General features: G+C 36.4%; 1 protein-coding gene and 1 long non-coding RNA gene across 2 annotated transcripts in view; both read right to left on the bottom strand.

The window, feature by feature from the left end:
* Nucleotides 1-15,411, bottom strand: part of rimkla (ribosomal modification protein rimK-like family member A) — a 45,083-nt gene extending 29,672 nt beyond the window's left edge. The window contains exon 1 of the mRNA XM_030138677.1: nt 14,520-15,411. Within this exon, the coding sequence (XP_029994537.1) occupies nt 14,520-14,682 (163 nt within the window). The 5' untranslated portion in view covers nt 14,683-15,411. The remainder of the gene's footprint in view (nt 1-14,519) is intronic.
* On the bottom strand, nt 6,486-10,768 carry LOC115422374 (uncharacterized). The gene is made up of 3 exons (XR_003935836.1): nt 10,594-10,768; nt 7,668-7,671; nt 6,486-6,497 (listed from the first exon to the last, which is right to left on the bottom strand). It is a non-coding gene; the product is annotated as an uncharacterized LOC115422374 (long non-coding RNA).
* Nucleotides 15,412-26,855: the final 11,444 nt, after the last annotated feature.

Genomic DNA, 26,855 nt, shown 5'->3' with positions numbered 1-26,855 from the left:
AAATCTGCTGAAAACCAGCGCACTGTACAGCTGATAACTGCCTTCTGTAAGAATATCCTCCAGGGCAAACATTACAAGAATGCCATCTTCTGACCATGAACTGTCCTGATTAAGATTTCACACTCGGTACCTTTAGGATAATTCAACCTTTATTCAAGGACTGCACTGTTATAAAACAAACTGTGTTTACTGTAGATTCATATCTACTGCTGTTAGACAGATCAGGGTTAATGTAGCTCATGAAAACCAGGACGAGATGTGAAAAAAAAAATCATGTGAAAAATGAAAATAACAATGAACGCAACCCTCTCGGTTGTTATAACATTTGTCCTAATGAAAAGGAAAGCTGACACAGTAAAAGGACTAGTTCCATTTTCATTAGACAGTGTTTTTTGTAAATCATATTTGATGTTATGTATTCTCTGTAGAGGTCGACCGATAATGGGTTTTTAGCGCCCCGTATAATAACAATAATTTACAGTAGGAAACAGCCAATACCATGCTGCCCCACCCCTAAAACAATTTGACAGTGAAAATGCATTATGTATGTCTGATATGAACTATTTTCAATATATTACAAAGGCTGACCTCAATGTCAAAGTGGCAAATACAATAACTGAAGTCTGAAGTAGGAAAAAGCTGATTATTTTGCCCCACTCACAAAAAAACATTGCTGCTGAAAACACAGTATGCATTGTCCAAAATTGACCACTTTAACGTCATTAAAAACAGGGTGACTTTCGAACTGAACACTGTTTAAACTCATAAATGCCTAAATAAATCTAAATCACAGAGCAAACTTAATAAATGTAAGAATGAATACAAAACTAACTGAAAAAAATATATACACGAGTCATTTTATCTTTTGACTTACATGTAATTTTGACTCAAAGTCTGCATTTACCAATCAGAAAGCTTAATATCAACTATTAACTACTATTGGCCCAACTTCAGCCAATACTGATAGCTGGGAAAATGTCCCATCACTGCTGATTAATTAGTCTATCTCTAATTCTTTTAACCTACCCTTCCATACATCAAGACTTTCCTTCCAGTAGCTGAACTAGAAACTAAATAAAAGCCAAACTAGAGCTAGACAGTGTCTCAAAATAAGCTACAATACTAACACGAAAAGGCTGAGTAGAAATAAAACCGAATGAAAACCTATAATAACTGGTACAAACTGGAGAAAAAGTTGTCACATACACAATTATACACAGTACAATGTGCAGTGAAATGTGTTTTGTACCTGCATCCAGTTTCAATAGAAAAAAATTTAAAAATAAAGGTTCAATTGAAAAAATAAAAATGAAGGTTCAATAGAAAAATAAGGTTCCGAAATATATGTACATATACATAAATAAGTCAAATAAGCAGAAGGAGCACTGTTATATATTGTGTGTAGTGTATAATTATTCTTACGTTACAGTTTTATTCTGAACTCCTGTTAGTATTGATCACCCGGTTTAACCTTTATTCAAAGCCAAACCGTTCAACTGTAACATCTGGAGAGTCTGCAGCTGTGGACGGGTGCAGAGGAAATGCCAGGTGGTCATGAGATCACATTTTGGCTTCACTCACAACCCAATACCAGGCAAAATAAAGTGTTATGAAAATGCTGTCAGAACACGAGGGGGTGGTGGAGGAACTGAGCTGCAGAGTGAGAGCAGACATCCACTCCAGGTGTCAGGTACCATCTACTAGCACTGCAGAGCGCCAGCGAATATGACCTTTTTCATAAAGAGCTACAGTTTGTTCACAACATACAGTAAATGCTTTGGTAGCCCAGCAGAGCTCGGAGTTTCATTTGCTATATAGAGCATAATGACAGATGATAACCATTAAATTAGCTGCAGCTTTCCCCTGCGGCAGTAAAAGAGTCTGCTCAGACTACAATCGTAAGGCCAGAATCTTCAGAATCTACAAGTATTTTGATAATCAATTAATCGGTTATAGTAACAAACATATTGTCTGATTTTAGCATCTTATATTTCCTGATTTCTTTACTTCTCTGACAGTAAAATTAATATCTTTGCATTGTGGACCAAAAAAAAAACAAAACACACATTTATGGATGTCATCATGAGCAACATTTTCCACCATTTTTAGAAATTAGACCAAAGAACTAACTGATTAAGAAGTTAAATATTCATCAACAGCACCTATAGGACTTTTCAAAGTCCATCTGATAGCGGACATTTTCCTCTGATGTCATGTTTGCAAATCTATATTATAAAAGGGAAGTGGAGTTTGTTTGTGTGTGTGTCTCTGGCATCACACAAAATCCATACAGAGCTGACAACTGAAGTTTGGCATACTTATGTAGTTTTGGTTAAGGAAGAGACTAGCAAAAACAGCAAGTTGATAGGACAAATATTTTGGGAGATACTAGTAATTTTGGAATACATTAGCCTTACAATCAAGTTGCTATGCCCAGAATCACGTGAGCGCTTTGGCGGTTACTGCTGGACAAATGCGGTAAAGCATGCGTGAATACACAACAAATATCTGTGCTGGGGGACCGGAATGTTGCCCCTAAGGGTCGGGATGTGAATTTTAAAAACACCCCCCCTTTACACATCCCACCCTCGGTATTGACAGTGTTGAAGTTGGAATTGATGAACTATTAATGAGTCAAAACAGAGTAATGTCCTGTCAGAGAGCAAACTTTAATTGACTGCCATTCCAATGTTTATTTCAGTATAAAGTAGCTCCTGGTTTTGGATAATCCCTTATGGTCCAACTAAAGCAAAAATGAATTTAAAAGTAAAAATGTGGGTCATTCAGCAACACTAATCTGTCAAATTGTCTCTAAAATGTCCCGTCAGAGAGATTTCGAATATTGTGTTTTGACCCTAATATTTCACCACTTCCCTATTGATCAGCAACTTCAAATACAACAGAGAGTGAATATATCAGACCATAATTCAATGTAAAATCCCATTTGATGTTATTAGACAGCAGATAATATTACACGCTGCTACTGTTTTGTGACGTAACACTAAAGGGGTGAATCAATGCAGAGTATTTTGATCTGACTCAGAAATGTTCTGGCTTTCTGGAACAGTGACTGTGTCTGAAATTCCATGCTAACATGTTAATTAATAGACTAAAATAGTATGTGAGATTTTTTTAGTATGTCCTAAACCGTAATACAAAACTAAAAGTGTGAAGTGCATGCTGTTTCCTTGGAAATATTGCAGTATATAGCAACTCTATTTATGTTCTTATGTGATACGTAGAAAACACATCTTGTCTTTTAAGTCTACTTCTTTTTAATCTAAGTTATTCACAGTTACAGGGTGGGGAAGCAAAATTTACAATAAACATTTAGTTGTTTTTTCTCAGCAGGCACTACGTCAATTGTTTTGAAACCAAACATATATTGATGTCATAATCATACCTAACACTATTATCCATACCTTTTCAGAAACTTTTGCCCATATGAGTAATCAGGAAAGCAAACGTCAAAGAGTGTGTGATTTGCTGAATGCACTCGTCACACCAAAGGAGATTTCAAAAATAGCTGGAGTGTCCATAAAGGCTGTTTATAATGTAAAGAAGAGAATGACTATGAGCAAAACTATTACGAGAAAGCCTGGAAGATACTATTAAAGAAGAATGGGAGAAGTTGTCACCCGAATATTTGAGGAACACTTGCGCAAGTTTCAGGAAGCGTGTGAAGGCAGTTATTGAGAAAGAAGGAGGACACATAGAATAAAAACATTTTCTATTATGTAAATTTTCTTGTGGCAAATAAATTCTCATGACTTTCAATAAACTAATTGGTCATACACTGTCTTTCAATCCCTGCCTCAAAATATTGTAAATTTTGCTTCCCCACCCTGTACTTATACTCTGCATTTATTTATTTATTGAGTGTTGATGTGGTATGGCTGTGTTTGTGGAGCCGGTGACCGCATTTTGTATTTCTGAATTTCCCCTAGGGGATTAATAAAGTAAAGCTGTCTATCTATCTATCCATCCCATAATGCAATGCAACCAATGTCAAGGCAACCACAGACAATGATAAAGATGAATAGAGCCCAGTAGCCAGTATTCAGTCATGTTACACAGATGTCGTTACAGTTTGAAGTCTTATGCATATCGGCACAATACGTAGTATCACACAGATGGCAGTACATGCCAGTACAGTCCATAGTATTATAATCAGGCCGGTTACCACGGTTACATGCCCCCAACCGCTAAAGAAGCTTACAAGAAGTGACATGTATTCTCACACTGAGCTGTGTGACTGGAAAGACGCTTTGTTTATGTATACAAAAGTATGTTCAGCATTAGTATACATACTGTATTTGCAGGACGTGGTTTGGGATTTCAGATGGATTTGTGTGTAAAGTTACAAACAAACAAAAAAAGTGTGTTTTAAGCACTTGCTCAAGTGAAACCACAGATATTTCAGAATTTGGTTACCTACTGTATCACATTACAGTATCACTAATGTTAGATAAAAAGTGGCTGAATGTTAATTTAAGCTGTTGTGTAAGTTTCAAATATGTTGTTTTAACCCATAAAGACCCAGTGCTACTACTTTTGTGGCACTTCCAAAATATTTTTTTTTCTATATTTAACTTTTCTTAAGTGATTGAACATTTATTATAATTTTGCCCTCTGCATTTTGCATTTTTTCAATGTAAATCAGGTATTGTCCTGTATGTGATCAGGTAGATGTTCATAGAAGCTCAAATTACAGTTGAGCTTTATTACATCAACAACAGAGAAAACTTAAGAAAAAGTGATTTTTTTTCTGCAAAATATCAATAACTGAACATATAAACAAGTGTCTCCATCCACTATCATTGATCAAACTCTATGGGTTTTACTGGTGAATCAATGCTCTAGAAGCTGATGGTGTTTCCATGTTCACTAAAGAGCCTCTGAACGTCCAAATGGACCGTATCTGATGACCATGAAAAGATGTCCAATGGCATTTAACACCAATTTTTTACATTTTGATAGCATTAGTGGATCAACAGGTATTAAACATTTCATATCAGTGAATTATTTTGGTTGTTAGTGGATGTTTGGGTCTTTATGGATTAAAATGAAACACATCTATATGGATTTTCACAATCCAGTGAAGTGATAGCGATTTGTCACATTTTCTACTTTTACACAAAATTAACTTAAACTTGAGACAACCTTTGAGCCTCCCATCATGAGAGTGATGTTTGAGGAAAGGCATGGCTGCCAGCGTGAACAAGATCTATGATGCTTCTCGACTGAAATACTGACTTTAAAACCATCATTTAGACATATGATATTTGTCATATAAAGAACACATACAAGTCATGAAAATTGCAGTTTGTTGTAAAACTGTTGAAGTACTAGACTGTGAAAATCATTAAACAAAAGACTACACACTCAAAAGAAGGTGAAATATTCTAAGGTAACACCTGTTTTATTATTGATGTGCACCATGTTTCATAAGATATTTTATTTTATCATCTTTACAACAAACTACAACTTTCTTGACTTCTGTACAGCACTTTGGTCCACTGTAGTTGTTTTAAAGTGCTTTAAAAATAAAGCTGGATTGGGTTGGACTTGTAAATTTTTATTATGAGTGTATATTTTTACTCTATTGCATGATTTAAACAGGACCAACAATTATTTGTCTCTGTGGTTAGGTCCAATGAGACACAGTACATGAGGTGGGACTTCCTATGGATAAAAATCATCCCCACTGAGATCTTTTAATATTAGTATGATGTTCATTTCTATATATTTAATGTTTATTGTTCTGTATATATAATGGATAATATGATAATTAATAATTCTGTAATGATAACTATCTGGCCTCTTTTGTTTCTGGTAGAGCTGCATTTTCGGTGTAGTATTCAATGAAAATGGCTGTTCAGTTAGAGGTTTGTTAAAGTGAAAGTGGAATATAAACTCAGGCAAGGTCACTATTTTTACATTTTTGACATAACTCTGGTTAAAAGCTACTTAACTGTCAGCTGATGGCAATAAATGACATGTTGCTATTTTACTAATGTTGGTACTGCGGTTTTCCTGACATCTCCAAATGACACTTGATTACCTGCCAGGACGACTGGTTTCTCACAGCCTAAGCTTTAGTCTATGGCTGTTGTTGTCTTCCTAACGTGATATAGTGTTGGGTGTCATGAGGACAGCGTTGTTATATGTGCGGTTACATGTAATCTACTGTCACCACAATATTTGCTGTGATGCAGTGCCATTCAGCATCAGAAAGTATGAAGTTAATGGGTTCAGTGGTGAGCAATCATAGAGCAGTCACTGTTCTCTGTCGCTACTGAAACTATGCAAATCGCAAACACAAGTGCTTATTTGCGGATGACGATAGATCAAAAGTTGAACAGAGTCATACATATGTATAGATGCACATGTCAGTCATTCCGTTGCTCCGGGGCAGCTCTATGAATACAGTTTGCCAGTTAAAACAGGGTGTATTAATCAGCCAAGCTAAACATTATTTCTCATGATCCAAAAAGCTATTAATTATAAACAGCAGCCATTGAGGTGTGAGAGCCTTTAGCAATTTAGATAAAATGCAAAAACACCTTTCTAGCCTACATGAGATGACTTGAAAGTGAGTTAGTGTCAACTCTTTGCAGCTGTATCTAACAAGCAATTTGTTTTCAAGTACTGACATGAATAAAAAGTCACAACCCTAAAAGAATGTATACACATCGCCATACTTCAACGTAACTCTGTTTAAGGATAAACTCTGACTGCGATCAAGATTCACAAACTCTCTTTAATTCATGAAACAGAGTAGGTTTCCCTTTAACACCTGTAAGCAGACACTAGCCTTTGGACATACATTTCTTTTGTCAGTGGCATAGATGATTCACCTTTTGATGTTTTTTCATGTCTTCAGGAACCAAAGATTAGACATTATTCAAAAGCAGGCTTCTTTATTAAATCTCAAAGCTGTTCACGATGCAGAGCTTGCAAAAGGTGTCAATGATAATTATTACCCCAACTACCAAAGGGGAGGCAAGGGGTAATGTTTTTGGTTCGGTTTGTTTGTTTGTTAACATGCAAGCAGCAAAACTATTGATTGAATTCATACCAAATTAGGTTTCTAGATTGCCAGTGACAGAACAGATGTGGTTACATTTTGGGAACAGTTGGTCAAAGTTCTAATTTTTTATGAATTTTTAAAGTGTTTTTTTTCCCTATTTACTTATAATGGGCAAAATTTCACATGCCTCTAGCAGCAAAACTATTGGTTGAATTCATACCAAATTTGGTTTCTATATTGCCAGTAACCCAGAATAGATGTGGTTGCATTTTGGGAAAAGTAGGTCAAAGTTCACATTTTTAATTAATTTTTTAAAATATTTTTTATTCTCCTATTTACTTATAATGGGCAAAATTTCAAATATCTATAAAAATATGAATTTTGTTTCAATTTACTTGTGATATGCTGACATTACCACATACATAGACATGATGACATCAGCTGGATCGATGTCAAAATAAGCTACAATACGAGGGGTGGGGTTTGATGTGCCTGGCAACACTTGTTAGAATTGAAAATCAAACAAACAGATAAATAAGAGAAAACAAAACTAGCAAGCGTGAAAATATTACAACAAGCAAACCAGGGATGACATGATTTTCAGATGTTTACTAAACTGATTAGTTTATGAGACCATGCTGCTGTCTTACATATTTTGCCCTGTTTTAGCGACGCCTGGTAACAGGGATCATCAGATACACTCTGACAAATCCCAGCAGCTCTATGTGTCTGTCATTCAGCTCCAGATGCTACATATATGATCCAGGACCAGACTCGCTGGCTGATCACAACTGCTTCTATTAATACGTGTTAACAATCTACTTTAATGCAAACATACCACAAAGAATTTGGCTGAGCTTGTGCTTTTTACTGTGAGCCATTTCCAGGACTGCAGAGTCAATGTTAAGCATCACAGGAAACAAAGCACAGGGTGTCCATGAAGTCTTGTGAGCAAATTTATTACAAAAGCAAATTAATAGACAAATCTATGGAAATTATTACAAAATGAAAAGTAGACATTGAAGTTTCTTTTGCCTCATTTAACACACCTCTATATGGACACCATTAGCTGCATGACGCACTGGATTTGTTGCCATGTTGACTATATCATAGCCTCATCAATGGCATCAGTGATCTTTTACCTCAGGTTGTTGATATCCCGTATTTTTTGTTCAATACACGATATCTTTAACCCATAAAGACCCAAACATCCACCAGCGACCAAAACCATCTAATAATGTAAAATGTTTAATACCTGTTGATCCACTAATCCTATCAATACATGTAAATAACTGGTGAGAAATGCAGTTTGTCATCTTTTCATAGTCATCAGATATGACCCATTTGGATGTTCAGAGGCTCTGTAGTTGCCATGGAAACCCCATCATCTTCTACAACATTGATTCACCAGTAAAACAAATGGAGTTTGATCAATGAGAGTGGATGAAGACACTTCGTTTATTTTCAGTTAATGAGAGATTTGACTGAAAAAGTCACTTTTTCTCCAATTTTCTTTGTTTCTGATATAATACCCTTGGAATTTACTCTAAGCTTTTATGAACATCTATAGGATCAGTAAATTAAATATAGAAAAAATACCTAATTTTCCCAGAAGAAACGCAAAATAAAGAGGATAATATTACAGCAAACTATGATAAATCACTTAAGAAAGGGGTTATATAGAGAAAAATTCATTTGCGAACTGCCACAAAAGTAGAACTGGGTCTTTATGGGTTAACATAACCCCATAGAAAGTAATGTAGTTTCAGTAAACCATGATACACATTGAGTAACCCTTTTAGGGGTGTATTTAACAAAACCTATTTCATCAACAGGGCACCTGAAATACACAAATGCAATGTGATTAAAAAATGCTGATAACCACTGAATACCGAGAACAAATCTGATAAACATATCTCATCAACTCCTTTTATAATACATTTTTAAAATTCTAATAAGACTTTGTGGACACCCTGTATAATCTAATGCAGCTTTTTTTACTGTCACATAGTGCTGTCAGTCACTGTTCGGTGTTTTCCAGCCGATTACACCTCCATGTGCTCACATCCACCTGGGTTCACTGATGCTCTTTTCACTTACTTTTCTCCTCAAGTTTGACGGCTGAATACGTATGAAGCAGTCACAACAACAAATGCATGTAAACTAGCAGCCATGAGAATATTTATTTTATAACTGTGATGTCATAGTGGGTGTAACGACACACGCTCCCACCGATTTCCTGAATAATCGCCAATGACTTGCCGGAAATTCTTCAGTAAGTTTGCGATTGCCATCCCTGAAGCTAACATGCTGCAGTATGTTTTAGCTATTTTTCACATTGATTAAAAAAATAAATAAATAACTGAATCAATTCTATATTTTGCCCATCATCACTGTGCTACACTCCTGTTCATCACATAGGCTAGTTTCCACATAAAGTGAAGAGTGTGCACTTCAGACAGCGAACCAATAATAACTTTGCCACGTGCACATGGATGCTGATATACACACGTGTGTCTGATGGTAAATTAAAGCTCCTCGCCTGCCTTAATGTTCCAGCTTCGCGTTCAATGGCATAGGGGTGTTGCATTTATCATCTCTGGAATAAATAAGTGCCCACTGGCATTACACAAGATTCGCAGACCAATGTGACATCAATTCATATCCGGAGCTCTGTCTAAACTTCTCCCGGCTCAAATCATGGGATGTGAAATGCCTCTAGCTGACTGAATGCTGGGTTTGGCTCTTGAGAGGCAACCATTGGTCATCTGAACATGATAGTGTGTGTGAATGTCTCCTCCTAGGTATGCACTGAACCCATTAACGTCTGCGTAAAACACAGGCCTCGGCATGAGAATGCAAAACCTTTGAAGGCTGTAAAAGGGTTATCAGTTTTAGGGTTTCACCGTTACTACTCTAGAGCAAATACCAGATGTCCATGAACTCATTTTAAGGTGTTTACTGCCATTTACTACTTGTGAAACAATGATCTTTAGCCATTTTATTTCTTTTACCTTTATTTTGCTGCAAAAGGCCACATATTTGTTTGCTACAATAAAATTGCCGTAACATCCTCTACATATTCTTATTCTATGAGTTAACAGTATGTAAATATATGGATACAAATGTACTATTGCAGAAAAAATTATTAGACTATCAAAAATCATCAAAAACAATGGTTGTGCAATCAAGCACTAACGCCTGTGTGTATCATGTGATTAAAAGACACAAAAGAAAACATGGAAAGCCTAAAAGCACTGTTTTTGTCAGTATAATGCCATAGATATTGATGTAAGAACTGAAGTGATTTTGATTTTTATCACAAAAACCATGGAAAATGGATAGATATCAGCTCTGAAATTAAACTCTTATGAGCAATTTTTGTTGTTATCATTATATTTCTCCAAACAAATGTCCTTTTGGTTGTACCAGGCATTAAAATGAACAAGAAATTGAAGAAAACAAGGGTGGTCTAATCATTTTTTCTGCGACTGTATGTCAAATGACAATGAATGAAAAAAATTAAATAAATAAGGCAAGCAATTTTATAATTCAGTCACATTCTAAGGCTATGTTCAGACTGCAGGCAAATGTGGCCCAAATCCGATTTGTTTGCCCATATGGGACCTGTATCCCATCTGTTAAAGACAGTTTGAACAGCATAAATCATATTTTTTCAAATCCGACCCAGACCACTTTCATATGTGGTCCGAAATCTGATATGTATCCAATATTTTGCAATGTGGCTTCAGTCTGAACGGCCAAGTCACATTTATCTGACCGTTACATCATTGAAATGCGATAAAAGTCTCAGTAGGAGGAGCGGCGGGAAAAACATATTTACTTCCGTAAACACTGTGTGTGCCTGTGTGGTCATGTATTACGTCAGGACCTCTTTTGCATATGTGGGTCACTTCAGGGTCGCATTCAGTTCATACTCAAACCTGATAGAAGCGTAATGTGTAATATGAAGAAGCACACAAAAAAAATAGGATTTCACCCAAAAATCCAAATTGCGCATTAAGACCTGCTGTCTGAACATAGCCTAAGTTAATGTTTCAACAGACCACACACAGAAAGATGGGCAATTTGCATCAGATTAGGAGCATTATTTTAATGTCCAGCATGCTGTGAAACTGGAATTAGCACTGCGAGTTCATACAATGGAACAGTGTTGTGTCTGATGCACTGAGGCCAACATGCACTTAAAGACCCACGCCACAAATTATGGCTTCTTATGTTGCAACCCTCCAACACGACCAATCTGTCCAGCAGCTGTTAATCTGTGATGTCAGGTTAAAGCTTCAGAGCCTGTTTGTTGGGGGCAACTTGGATTACAGGTCAATTACACTAACTGACCTGCTCTAGTTCGATATTCAGCTAAGATACATGTCTAGACAGGTTACCTACATACAGCACCGAGGCTCTCCTTTCCAGGTATTGGCTAAAATAGTATGTATTCTATACCATTTACAGGTTAGTTCATCCAAATTCAATCAATATTGTATTCAAGAGTTTATTAATTTCTGTGAGTTGATCAGTCTTTAAGGTCTGTTTATGTTCATATATTGTAGAGCAAATGTTTAAGACCAATGTTTATCAGGAAGTAAATATGTTATAAAGTGTGTATGACAAAATTAAAGGGGAAAAATTTACGTAAATTGCCTCAGTAAGGTCCAACAATTCAATTTCAGTGTGTTTTCACAGTGATTCTACAAGACAAAATATCATACTTATATAAGATATTCCCTCTTTTAGTGTATTTATGATGATCTTGGAAAATACTGTCCAACTTGTCAGTCCAAAATCTTTCAAAATATATTTAATTAGGTTGAGTTTGATTCACATCATTTCCAAATTCATCAAACCATTCACCTCGTTTCCTGCCATCCTGGAAGAAACCACTTTCATCAGGTTTTTCCTTTAATATGTCACCCATCTGCCTCATGTTTCTGGAAAGATGTGGTTACCAAACACATATGATGGATGCAGGATATTTTACAGTTTAATGCGCTATTGTGCGAAATATGTCTGACATGCATGCACAGAGGAGTATAAATATGAATGAATAAAACACTAACAAAATATATGTACTTTAAATCAAAAAATAAGCATAAAACTGCCACCTTAAGTAAAATTGTGAAGCTCACAGCTGCCCAGATGAACTGTGCCTGCTCCTCTGTTATAGATATAAAAGTTCTATATTAGAAAACACACACTGATACCAATAAATGTGTGATAGGGTTGTATAAATAAGTCAGGCTCTAACATATGTTGCTGTGCTGTGGTGATTTCTGAAGTGGCTCTAATACTGTGTGTCGTGGTTAAATCCCCTGCTGAGTAGCTTTGCCATGACTGAGCCAAGCCGTACACCTGACACAGTGTGTAGTCCGTGAGCAATGTCAGAGCCGTCATACCTCACTTCTGCTCAGCCCACATCTTTTCACAACTGTTCAGCTTTTGCCATTAGCAGGCTTCACTGATTATGTGTTAATAATTGGGAGTCACACACCTCTCATCTGGTGACAAAGTCTCACTTCACACCCCCCTGACAAATTCCATGTGTTTCTGTTTGCCGAGAGGTCCTACCGTTACCATCAACATATCAAGAGCTCTTAACTAATGGCATGAAATAATATCCCTTCGAAGTAACCGATGTGTTATGGATCACAGAGTACAAGAGCAACAAGCAAAGATGCCTTAATGGTCACGATCACATGTGAACAGTAAACAGAAACAAGGTAAATACAGACAACGGGACATTTTCACTCACAAAGACATGAATAAATGCTGATATGGAAGAACTCAGGGGGTAATACGTTCTAGTTTTGAATGGAAAAGCATTTCTGTTGCAGTTTATAAAGCAAAAACAAACTATGAATCCACAAATGCAGGATTAACTGTTTTTCTTCATGACCCTGTTTTGTTTTCTGGCTGCAGGTGTTAATGTCATTTTATGAGATGCTTTTAGGAATTGGTTGCATCTTATTTAATAATCACACATTAATTACTGTTTCTTGATGAAACATTACAGGATTTTTAAGGTTATAATGACACAATGTCAACTCATCACAAGAAATATTAGTGTATTTAATGTTAAATATAATTATTTACAACAAGGGAGTCAAACATACAGCTCGTGGGCAGAAACCAGTTGGATGAATATGAGAAATGCAAAAATTACACTTAAGATATTAACATCCAAGGTGTCTAAATCATTTTAGTTCAGGGGCCACATACAGTCTGATTCATTTTCAAGTAAGTCTGACCAGTAAAATACTATTACAATAACCTGTAAATAATGATAACTCCAATTTTTTCTCTTTGTTTTAGGCTGAAAAAGTCAAAGTAGATGAAAATGTTTACATTTAAAAACTATCCTTTCACAAAAAAAATATATGAATAACCTGAACAAATATGAACAACCTGAAATATTTTTTTTTTTTTCCCATTTTCATTTCATTTTATTTACTTATTTAGACAGGGGCAAAGCACAATAAGCATTAACCTTAAAAAGGAGAGATGAAGTGGGCCAGGTTGTAGTACTAGTGCTAATTTCCACCTGTAGTTCCTGGGCAGGCTAATATATAGAGAAGTAGGTGCAATTTTAACAATATTATGCCTGTTAATACATGTTTTGTGCCTGTAAGTTGTAATGCACATGTGTAAATGATGATCTGAGGCATAATGTTGTTAAAAATGCACTTCTTTTTCTAAAAAAATTTAAGGTTGTTCATGTTATTCACATTTTGTAGTATATTTTGTAGATGTAAACATTTTCAATATATTATTTTACTTTTTTCACTCTAAAACACAGGGAAAAAAAGGTTGGGGATGTCATTATGTAGAGGTTATTATGTTATTATTATACAGGTCACATGAGATCATATTGTGTTGTATGTGAACCCCGGAACTAAAATGAGTGACACCCGCATTACAAATATTTCTCTTCCTGTGATTCTTTTATTCGAGTGGAAATGCGCCAATGTGAGGTCAAACATGGGGGGATAAAAAAAAAAAAAAAAAAAAACCCTAGAAGAGACATAATTCAACGTGAAGTTACACCAGCTACAAACTGATCCGGCCAATAAAACTACTCTCATGACTCGGTTTCAGCGAAATCTGTAAAGTAGCGTGTTTTCCCGAGACCCTGCTTAGATAAATCTGATCATCCACGGCTCTGGGACCGCAATGTGTTCAGAGAAATTTAATCAAGCATCATCGCTCCCTTCAGTCTGGAGGCGGTCTCGCTGGAAAGTGGGTTAGGCGGTCACGGATGTGCTTACACTTCGCTTCCTTGCTAGCAGGCTGACCGGGGCTAGCCCACAACAACCCGCTATAGTAGCTTCCCAAACAATACCCTAGCTAGCTTTAGCATCGAAAGGCGCCCACAGTTGCTGAGTCAAAACACACCGTTAGGGTAGCTATTAAAAACAGTTACAGACAGTTTACATGACACGGGGAAGGGGGGAGGGGGGGTACTTACCTAGCTGTCCTTCGCTGATAGTGAGTACGATTTGATCCATGAGCAGATAGCGGAATTCCACATCCTCTTCGGCGCAGCGCTCCTTCAGTGCCCTCAGGATCTGAACTTGGGGGTACTCCTGGCTGATACGCCGGTCGGTTACGAACCAAACCCGGGAGCACATTTTTTTTTTGTTTGTTTGTTTTACGGGGGTGGGGGGGTTTTCGTGTGTTAAAAATGAATGCGATTAAAAAACAAAAGAGACGCGGCCACAGTGGCGGCAGGTGTGCGATGGCAGCGCGGGATCCGGGGGTCGGGGGGCGAACAGCACGGAGATGCTCACACACACAATGGAGACCTCAGCGGCTAGCAAGCGGTACGAGCAGGGGCTGTGCGGCTAATACAGGACCACGAATCCACCGCGACTTGGACCGAACCGGCTATAGGATGAATAATCTTCTGTATCACCTTTGTTTTCCTTCATTTGCAGCCATTTAGTCCTCCCCCGGGGGCGCCCTTACCGCACAATTCGGACACAACCGAGCCGAAAGTACAGGTTCTCCTAGCCGATGAAAACTTGAGAGAGCAGCTCTTTGGCACTATTTGCCCACCGGGGCAAACAAAGCTCGGGCTGCACCGTCTATTTCTTCCCGCTTAAGCCGTCTCGAAAGTACCGATAAAGTTTTTTTTTTTTTCCCCCGCTAATGCAGCAGCTGAGCGCGGATGCAAACCGCAAAGATGTCGGTTAAATACAACCGGAGGTGGACGGCTGGCTTCTCCGCTCGGCTCCGTTTGGCTGCTATCCACGAGGTATCGGTGCTGAAAAGTGCACGCTGTTTTTATGTGGCAACCCCTCGCACGCGCTCCGTTTACAACTCAACTTCTCCGCGTGCCCGTAGCGCAGTCAAACCGGGGACTGAAAATAAAAGGTGCGTCAGCCAATCACAGCCCGAGGAGCGACCAGTACGGTCACGCTCTCGTCCCGTTGTCCAAACAGCACGCGTTAGGTGTGGGCGGGTCGCGGACAAGATAGCCAATAGGAGCCAGAGAAAGGGGCGGGGCTTTGGAGGGGTTGAACTGGGCGCTGCTGCTGCTTCTGCCGCTGCGTGAATCAGTGCGTGGTGTCTGCAGTTCGCGCACGGAGCCGCGCACTTTCCGAACCGGTTCAGACCAGACGGTGCGAGGAGGTTTGGCGAACACCGACGGCGCTGTCTCCATGCCGAAGTGGCAGGAAATGAAACAAGGTCGTCACAAACCAAAGACTCAACCCATCGTCTCTTTATTTTCACTCGTGATGCGTTTACTTTGAAAGTCTCATACTGGGTTATTTCCATTCACACAGAACATTCAGGCTCAAATAGAAAGAGTGATCAGAAACAAAAATACTTGAAATTAAACCGGTGACCTACTTCTGTTGTTCTCTTCCCTTCTGTGTCTCATCCTTTAATTAGAGGGCAAAGAAAACAGACTTTAGCATTAAAGTCCTCAGATTCCTTAGGATGTAAAACATGATGTGTCAAAACTGATCTGATCTCCATTTAGGTCTGTGTCTGTTTTTATTTGGATCAAACAGCCATAAAACACATGGTATGTTTTTTTTGTTGTTTTTTTTAAGTGACTGTTCTCTCTATGATCATCACTGATTTACATTTTCTCTCCTGTGAATCACCTGCATTGGAAATAGACTAGTATAAATTATGTCTGCTTTATCATGCAAAAACAAAAACATGTATGAGTTTTTATTATATGGTAATTAACTTCCACCACCCGGACTATAAACTACTTAATAATTTAAATAAATAAATATACTGTATTCCTCCTTCATCTTCCACCATGTAGTTTATTGCCTTCCAAAAAAGACTACAATTCCCCTGAGGCCATTTTGAGGAAGTGACCTAAAGCTGCAAACTGAAGTTGGTTTCAGATTAGAGTAGATTAGACAGAACTTTTTACTTTGAAAGTTTCATACTGTATTACTTCCATTCACTCAGATGCTGCTTGATCAGAACATTCAGGCTCAAATATAAAGAGTGATCAGAAACAAAAATACTTGAAATTAAACCGGTGACCTACTTCTGTTGTTCTCTTCCCTTCTGTGTCTCATCCTTTAATTAGAGGGCAAAGAAAACAGAGTTTAGCATTAAAGTCCTCAGATTCCTAAGGATGTAAACCATGATGTGTCAGAACTGATCTGATCTCCAGTTAGGTCTGTGTCTGTTTTTATTTGGATCAAACAGCCATAAAACACATGGTATGTTTTTGTTTGTTTGTTTTTTAAATGGCTGTTCTCTCTATGATCATCACTGATTTACATTTTCTCTACTATGAATCACCTGCATTGCAAATAGACTAGTGTAAATTATGTCTCCTTTATCATGCAAGAACAAAAACATGTATGAGTTTTTATTAAGACCTCAATATATGGTAGTTAACTTCCACCACCCGGACTATAAACTATTTAATAATTTAAATAAATAAATGATTATGCAGTATTCCTCCTTCCTCTTCCACCATTTAGTTTATTGCCTTCAAAAAAGACTACAATTCCCTTGAGGCCATTTTAAGGAAGTGACATAAAGCTGCAAACTGAAGTTGGTTTCAGATTAGAGTAGATTAGACAGAACTTTTTACTTTGAAAGTTTCATACTGTATTACTTCCATTCACTCAGACGCTGCTTGATCAGAACATTCAGGCTCAAATATAAAGAGTGATCAGAAACAAAAATACTTGAAATTAAACCGGTGACCTACTTCTGTTGTTCTCTTCCCTTCTGTGTCTCATCCTTTAATTAGAGGGCAAAGAAAACAGACTTTAGCATTAAAGTCCTCAGAGTCCTTAGGATGTAAAACATGATGTGTCAAAACTGATCTGATCTCCATTTAGGTCTGTGTCTGTTTTTATTTGGATCAAACAGCCATAAAACACATGGTATGTTCTTTAAAGTGACTGTTCTCTCTATGATCATCACTGATTTACATTTTCTCTACTATGAATCACCTGTATTACAAATAGACTAGTATAAATTATGTCTGCTTTATCATGCAAAAACAAAAAAATACATGAATTTTTATTAAGACCTCAGTATATGGGAATCCACTTTTCACCACCTATGTAATAATTTAAATAAATAAATGAATAAGCAGTATTCCTCCTTCCTCTTCCACCATGTAGTGAATTGCCTTCCAAAAAAGACTACAATTCCCCTGAGGCCATTTTAAGGAAGTGACATAAAGCTGCAAACTGAAGTTGGTTTCAGATTAGAGTAGATTAGACAGAATTTTATTGATCCCACAGGGGAGAGCCCTCTGGGAAATTAAGGTTCCAGTAGCAGCACAGTACCCACATGTACAGATATAAGAAGAGTTAGAGGATAGAAAGGAAAAGAAAAAGATAACAGCAATAACTATACAATCAGTAGTAAAACAGAAATAAAAGAAATATCACAGTAATAGTACAGTAAATAGTAATAATAATAATGATGATGGTATTAGATCACAGGTGTCAAACATGTGGCCCGGGGGCCAAATCCAGCCCGCCAAAGGGTTCAATCTGGCCCCTGGGATGAATTTGTGAAATGCAAAAATTACACTGAAGATATTAACAATCCAGGATGTTAAAATCATTTTAGGTCATTTCAATCTAAAAATGATCAGACCAGTAAAGTACTATCATAATAACCTATCAATTCTGAAAATTGCAGATTTTTCTCTTTATTTTAGTGTAAAAAAAAAAAAAAAAAGTTACATTACGCAAGAATATTTACATATATAGACTAGCCTTTTATAAAAAAAAAAAAAAAAAAAAAGTGAATATCTGAAATGCCTTAAATGTGGAACTTTAATAATATTCTCCCTGTTATCAAATGTTTTGTGTATTTGTACATGCACTGTGATCTCTAAGTTGTGATTCACATGTATAAATGATAAACTAAGGCGTAATATTGTTAACATTGCACTTATTTTTGTTAGGAATTTTGGGGTTGTTCATGCACTACAAACAAAAAGTTGGGATTCTTGCACAACACTTCTTACTTTTTTGTGTGTGAATTGAAAAACATTTTTTTTAATGACCATAGTCTTATTTACAAATGGCAAAAATGATTAAAAAAAAAAAAAATTACCCAGAAAAACGAAATATCCTTAACTTTTTGTTTGTAGTGTATTTGTTCATGTTATGTTCGAGTACAATTCGTAGATGTAAACATTTTCATTACGGAATTTTACTTTTTTCACTCAAAAGTTCTTATCCTATTATTTATATTATTTTACTGGTCCGGCCCACTTTATATCATATCAGGCTGTATGTGGCCCCTGAACTAAAATGAGTTTTAGATGATAATAACAGCAATGATAATAATAGAAATAATAATGTAATAATAACACTGGGTTACAAAAAAATATTTTTTGCAAGGTTTTTTCAGCTGAATTAGGACCGCTAAATCCAAAAATGACATCTGTTTTTCTCAATCAGGTCAGGTTTTTTTGCTAATTTGATTTTGAAAAATTTGATCTTCTCACAAAATATAATAATTAATACCAAAATAAGATTGGTAAGCACACTTTATGAAACTTGTGACTTGATTCCTGTTAGGTACAATGGTGTGTTCACCACAGATGTAGCAGAATATGTCAGGCTTATTTTTGCAAGATCTTCTAGTCAAAGCCATTTCATTCATCTGTAATATTAAAAAAAACATTAATCATAAATTGGCAAAAGTAAAATCTTCAGAACTCGTTTATTGCAAGAAATATGAAAGAATTTTGTATCATATGATGTGAAAATGCCCATAAATGTAAGCAAAAATGTTAAAAAGCCAATATGTAGCATAGTTCAGAAAGTTGACCTGATTGAGCAAAATTAATGTGATTTTTGGATTCAGCACACCAAAATTATCCTAAATCAGCTCAAAAAACTTAAACAATAAATTTGTTGTTGACCAGTGTAATAATTAGCAATGAAAAACCTGTCAATCCTACATTTTTTTAAAAAGTTCTTTAAATGTTATTCTGTTTAACAGTCTTAAATTTAGGCTCTATCAGGATGTTTAATCCTTTTTTTTTTTCTCAATATTTTCAAACCATAGCTAATATCATAATAAAAGGTTGATTTATCCATAGTAGTTTCACTCTCTAAATGTCATAACCAAAAGTTCTAAAGCTACTTTAACACTAAATCTCTCTCATTCTTGTGAAGTTTAGTGAAGGTTTTCCCAGGCCAGATGGGACACATAATCCCTCCAGTGTGTCCTGGGTCTGCCTCGGGGGCCTCCCACCTGTTGGACCTGCCCCAAACACTTCACCAAAAGGCATCCACAGCCTGTTCTTTTTGATATGTAAGAGCAGCAGTTCCCCTCTGACCTCTTTGCTGTGTCTTTAAGGGGGAGCCCAACCACCCGGTGGCGGTAACCCCCAGCTCCTGATCACAGGTGAGGATAAGAATGCAGATCGACTGATAAAGTGAGAGCTTTGTGACTGAATTAGCTCCTGTTCACCACAACAATCTGTCCAGCTCCCACTCCATCATTCCTTCCCACGTAAAAGGAGAGCCTGTAATACCTAAACTCCTCCACTTGAGGCAGCAGCTCATCCTCATTCCTGGTATCAGTTGTAAAGTTACTCAGTGTGGAGTGGATGTGATTTTAGTGCAGCCTGCACTAAAATCACATCCATTATGGGAAGTGAAGTTCTTCTCCTGCAAAGTTACTATCAAATCCTCCACACTTTAATCATATACTTCTAGAATAAGGACAAAAGTAAGCCTACTCACCAAATGCCTTTTTTTGTTTTTCTTTTTTAGGCGCTTTGCTTAAATTTCTGTCAGCGCCAATTAATCGTGACAATTTGTGTCATTCCCATCAGCAATGCCTAATTGAAGACACTGTGTCCTTTACTACACTCTGGTGGATACTCTGTGTTGCGTAATACAAAGTAATTCATGACTCATTAAATGCACCAGAAAACAGGAAATCGCATCTGGATTTTATTTTTCTTCTTCGGTGATTCGACCACCGCATCTTCGCGTATTAAGGGCCTCACTTCACTTTCTTGCCTAGGGCCCCCAGATATCTTGAAACGGTCCTGAGTGTAGGGGTCTCAAACATGCGGCCGGGGGCCAAATGCAGCCTGCCAAAGGTTCCAGTCCGGCCCGTGGGATGAATTTACAAAGTGCAAAAATTCCACAGTCAAGGCTGCGGAACTCCTTTTAGTTCAGGTTCCACATACAGACCAACATGATGTACAGTCAAATGTTAGCAGAATAACCTACAAGAAATAACGACTCCATATTTTCTTCTTGGTTTGATATGAAAAAAAATAATATAACACTATGCTCATAAATAATGACAACTTCAAATATTTTTCTTCGTTTAAGTGCAAAAAAATAACAAATTATGACAATATTTACTTTTTCAAACTATCCCAGAACAATAAAATGTGAATAACCTGAACAAATATGAACAACCTGAAATGTCTAAAGAAAATTAAGCACAATTTTAACTATTTTCTGTCTGTTCCTAAGTGTTTAGTGTCTTTGTAGATCCGATCCATAATGCACGTGTATAAATGATAAGTTGAGGCATAATATTGTTTAAATTGCACTTATTTTTCTAAATAAATTTCAGATTTTCAATTTTTCAGATTATTAACATCGTTTATGTTTGGATAGTTTATAAAAGTAAGTATTTTCATAATTTAATGGGGGGATTTTTGCACTAAAACAAAGACAAACATTTGGAGTTGTCATTATTTATAGGTTATTATGCTATTATTTTACTGGTCCGGCCCATTTGAGATCAAATCGGGTTGAATGTGGCCCCTGAAATAAAATGAGTTTGAGACCCCTGTTTTAGTGTCAGTAGTGTCATTTCTATTGTCAGACTGGTTTCATATAGTCATATTGTATGTTTATGGTTATATTGTATGTTTATAATTATATTTTCTTTTCTTTTTTTTCTATTATCTACTATGTTCCTTGTTGCACTGTGGGCCTGAGAGTTTTTGTAATTTCAGATTTCCTTATGTGTTGTACATATCCCCCTGAGACCCAGGAAAGTAAAAGTTTTGGCTTTTTTACATTAAATACTTGCCTTGATTGGAAACTACATGATGCTACAGATTTTCACAAACTTTTTTTTTTTTTTTTTTTTAAATATTCTTTGTAGTGGACATTTTTTGTTTGTTTGTTTGTTTTGTTTTTTCATTTTGTTTTTTTTTAAGTAAAGCCGTGAAACTCTTGTCCCTTACAGAGGACAAAAATGCATTGCTGGGTCTCAGGGGGATATGACAAATAAAGCTGACTTTGTCTTGACTTTATGTAAAAAGAGAATGAACGAATGAAGTGAAAAAAAACAAATCTGGAGTTGTATGTTCAACACTGAGGTGAGCAACACTGAACATGGCTGATTAAAAAATGATCGGTCATCCTCTGGATAAGGAAGAAATGCATCATGGGAACATTTTTCAGAGTAACAGCTACCCTCACTTCTGAGAAAATCACAAAAATTTCAAAAAATGTGACCAAACAATGCAGAATCCAGGAACAGATGGATCTGTAAATCAGAGCCAGATTATCAAAATATCAATGATTTTCCAACCAGTTGCTTTTAACACCAACAAGCTATGCTAAGTAGCAAAATGTGTCAAATGGTTCAAATGCTAATAGACTTGTAACTAACTAGTACTTTGTGTTGATAATGTGGTAACTGTTTTCACAATTACAAAGTGCCAGAAGACAGACAAAAAAGCAATCAAGATGCCATCCTTGAATGCAGTGATGTCAAACTCTTTTTACCTCAGGGGCCACATTCAGCCCAGTTTGAGCACAAGTGGGCCGGACCAGTAAAATAATGGCACTTCCTTTATCGTTGCCATCTTTTGTTGCCTTCTGTTGTCACTTTTAATTTAAGCTTAGAACAGTGGTTCCCAACCTTTTTTGGCTCGTGACCCCATTTTAACATCACAAATTTCTTGTGACCCCCAGACATTCAAAACAGAGACTTTTTTTTTTCTAAAATTAATTTATTTTTTGGTCATGTAATAGTTTGCAATACTATGCGACATTTAGTCTATATAATGTAAAATATTATGGATGGAGGCAGAAAAGTCAGGTGTAGATTACCGCACAAAGTGAGAACTTTATTTTCCTTGGTCAGGATATGTACAGTCAGTCCAGCTTGGATTTACAAGGCTGACAATTAATACTGAACAAACAAGAACTCAAACTATGAATTATGAAAGAGCTGCAGCATCTGAAACCGACCACAATGAACATTTGACAGATAAACAGAACCACAGTGCTTCAGTTTCAGCTTCAGTTTGTCTTTTATATGTTGTGATTATCTCTCTCAACTCACCATATATTTTTTATTAGTAATTTTTTAATTTTTTAAAATTTTTGTTATTTTTATTTTGGTTTTTATTTTTGTGTGATACTGTCTAAATTCTATACTGTCTGTAATTATGAAATTACCTTAGGTTGTTTTAGAGCACAGGTGTCTAACATGCGGCCTGGGGGCCAAAACCGGCCCGCCAAAGGCTCCAGTCCGGCCTGTGGGATGCATTTGTGAAATGCCAAAATTGCACAGAAGCTATTAACAATCAAGGATGTTAAAATCGTTTTAGGTCCTGTGACAAACAGCCGTGTGTCACTTAAGTACTAAATACAGACACCTTTGTTCACTTAAGCACTTTAACTTGCACGTGTAGTTTACAGCACAGCACTTTGAACAAACATATTTGCACAGACAGAGTAATTGCACACAATTGGGTTTTTTAAAGTAGTTTATTGATTTTATTGTCTTTCCTTTTCAGTTTTTACATCCAGGGGTACTTGTATTTTAATTGATTGATGATTGCTTGGCCCTGGAGAAAAGGACACACAAATTAGACACAAAAAGATAAAGTGCAATGTAAACGTGCAGTATTTAAGTTTAGCTTTGTTTAGTGTCTGTGTGAGTGGATTTTAAAGTGTTTTTAGTGAATGGTGTTTTAGTGTTTGTACTTACCCTGTCCTTGTGTCCAGGTCCGTCAGCAAAAAGAATCACTGTGTGAACAACAGCCCTTAAGAAGGTTCCGGCCTGGACCAAGCCAGGGAAATGTGTGGGGGAGTCTGGAGATGTATTTTATTGGTTTGTGGGTTTTTTATTTAACTTTGGTGTTTAGATTTAGAGTTTTAGATATTTAGCTTGGGTTTTAGATAGGTTATGGTTGTGGGTTTTAGTTATGGAGGTTTTAGATTAGTTTTATCAATTTATGTTGATTTGTAACTTCCCTATGGAGTTGTAGTGGTTTTAGCCAGTTAAGTTGAACAGTATAAAAGGCGCCCATTTTCATCAGTTGTGGTCGACTGCTGGAGAAGACACTGCTGCGCCAACCTCCGCATGCACTTGCACTTTTTTTGGCATTTGCACTTTTTTAGCCTTTGCACATTCAGCACTTTCACTTTGTGTGAGATAGATATTATTGAAAATATTTTTAAAAAATTGTGGACCACACCATCTCCTGCCTCTGCCTCATCTCCTTCCTCATTTCAAGGACCTCCACCCGCTAAACGGCCAGCCAACGTCACAGGTCCGTTCAATCTAAAGTGGGTCAGACCAGTAAAATACTTTCATAATAACCTATAAATAATGAAAACCATTTTTTCTCCTTTGTTTTAGTGTAAAAACAGGAAAATTACGCAAATGTTTACATTTACAGACTAGCCTTGAACAAAAAATGTGAATAACCTGAACAAAAATCTCTTAAGTATGTGGAATTTTAACAATATTCTGCCTGTTACTCAATATTTTGTGTATTTGTAGATCCACTGTGATCTGTAAGTTGTGATGCACATGCATAAATGATAAACTAAGGTGTAATATTGTTAAAATTGCTATTATTTTTCTTAATTTTCAGGTTCATATTTGATATGTTCAAGTGCAGTTCATACATGTAAACCTTTTCATGATGGAATTTTGCTTTTTTCACTCAAAAACATAGAGAAAACATTGGAGTTGACATTATTTATCAGTTCTTATTCTATTATTTATATAATTTTACTGGTCCGGCCCACTTTATATCCTATTAGGCTGTATGTGGCCCCTGAATTAAAATGAGTTTGACACCCCTGTTTTACTGTAGAGCAAGGGTTAGGTTTCAGCTTAGGTAGAAATAGGGATTGTCTTCATAATCAATTGTACTGTTTGCTTAATGTCTTGGGCCCCCGTTTATAAGCTATGGATAGCTTCTGGGGGTTACCCTTTTTACAAAATCATATCTTGCTGTAAATTATGGATACAAGTTGCATACGTATTTTTAAATGGTTTGAAAATAAATGTGAACTGAACTGAACTGCCCTGTTACTGTTGGAGTCTGCAGATGTTTGTCCATTTGTTCATTGTTAAAATTTCATTATTGAGTCACTCCCCACAGAAAACACGCCGAGGCCTCCCCTCTGAACTTCAGATGACTCTGGTTTCATTTCGACATCATACACATGATCGAGTGTGAAATAACTCAACATTAACTCCAGCCAGACAGTGATCATGTTTTCAGGTCAACGTTTGAAAGATTAGAAAGAGATACGAAACACCTGAGCTGAAGGCAACAGAAAAGAAAAAAAAATGCTGTTTTTCCTTTTTCTTTTTTTTTCTTTCTTTTTTTACAACTTTATCATTTTGACAACATATTTTACAATGGAATGAAATGCATTAATTACACAAGTTGTTATCCCCCAATCACAACCCCCCTTCCAGGTGGTACCCACATAAATCCAAAGAACATCTGACAAATATAATAATAATAATAATAATAATAATAATAATAATAATAATAATAATATTGATCAAAAATAAAGAAAAAAAAGGGGATACACACATGAAACAATCTAAATGACAAGTTGCATCAAGGTAAATTAATTCCCAACGCTGCTTTACAAAGTCTTCATCACATGTGACAAGGAAAAGGAAAAAAAATGCTGTTTTTCTGTCTTTTTTTTTTTTTTTAACAACTTTATCATTTTATAAGCATATTTTACAATGGACCGAAATGTATTAATTACACAGGTTGTTTTCCCCCAATCCTACCCCGTCCCTCTTCCAGGTGGTACTGACATAAATACAAAGAACATCCAACAAATAAAGTATTATTATTAGTAGTAGTAGTGGTAGTAGTATTAATAATAATAATAGTAGCGATCAAAAATAAAGGAAAAAAAGGGATACACGCATATGAAACAATCTAAATTATAATTTGCATCAAAGTAAATTAATTCCCAACGCTGCTTTCCAAGGTCTTCATCACACGTCAAAAAAGTTCTGTTTTTTTCTTTTTTTTTTTTTTTTTTACAACTTTATCATTTTATAAGTGTTACGCCCCGGCCTAGGGGTTCACCAGGGCGAACATAATAGGCTCAACTTTTGTCCCCTCCCAGCTCCCAAGCACACACGTCAGTCAAAAACTAAGATTCACAATATTTATTATTACTACTTTTGTTTTAACAACTAAGGAAGGGTTAGGGGAGGGAGCGGCTAAAACAACAAACAAAATATCTGTAGAGTTTAAACTAACTTTCCTAATCCAAAATAAATGCAAGAAATAAAATACAGAAAACTTACCTAACTATCTAACCAAAAACAGGAGAAAATGGGAAAACAAAAGAGCCGACCTCCCCTACCAGAAAAAGGTTCTATTTAACAAAACTATTTACAACTACAAACAATCAGATTTTTCCAGGATCGAAGACTGACGGTCACACACGAACACAGGGTTGGGAGCTGACAGGAGGCAAGAGCGAGCGAGGACAGAAGTTCCAGGGCCATTTTTAAAGGGCTGGGCAATCATGCTCCACCAATCAGCAACCTGCAATAGACAGACACAAAAGGGCGCAGCACACCTACAGGACGGGGGAGAACACACACACTAAACAGAAAACACATACATATACATATAAATAGATAAATTATGACCCAGGGTCATAACATAAGCATATTTTACAATCGACTGAAATGCATTAATTACACAGGTTGTTATCCCCCAATCCCACCCCCTCCCTTTTCCAGGTGGTACCCACATAAATACAAAGAACATCTGGCAAATAAAGTAATAACAATAATAATAATAATAATAATAATAATAGTAGTAATAGTAGTGATCAAAAATAAATAAAAAAAGGGGATACATGCATATGAAACAATCTAAATGACAAGTTGCATCAAGGTAAATTAATTCCCTGCTTTCCAAGGTCTTCATCACATGTAGCGTAAAGATCTGAAGTGATTCAACAAACTGGGCACTGTGTTTTCTTAGGAACGGGGATGAGACATGACGTCTTCCCCAAATCATATAACACCAGATGAAGTGGTATACTGGTTTTACATT

This window comes from Sphaeramia orbicularis, chromosome 7 (genome assembly GCF_902148855.1).
Source record: "Sphaeramia orbicularis chromosome 7, fSphaOr1.1, whole genome shotgun sequence".
Taxonomy (NCBI): Eukaryota; Metazoa; Chordata; class Actinopteri; order Kurtiformes; family Apogonidae; genus Sphaeramia; species Sphaeramia orbicularis.
The sequence above is the reverse complement of the archived record's forward strand: the minus strand, read 5'-3'. Positions and strand labels throughout refer to the sequence as shown.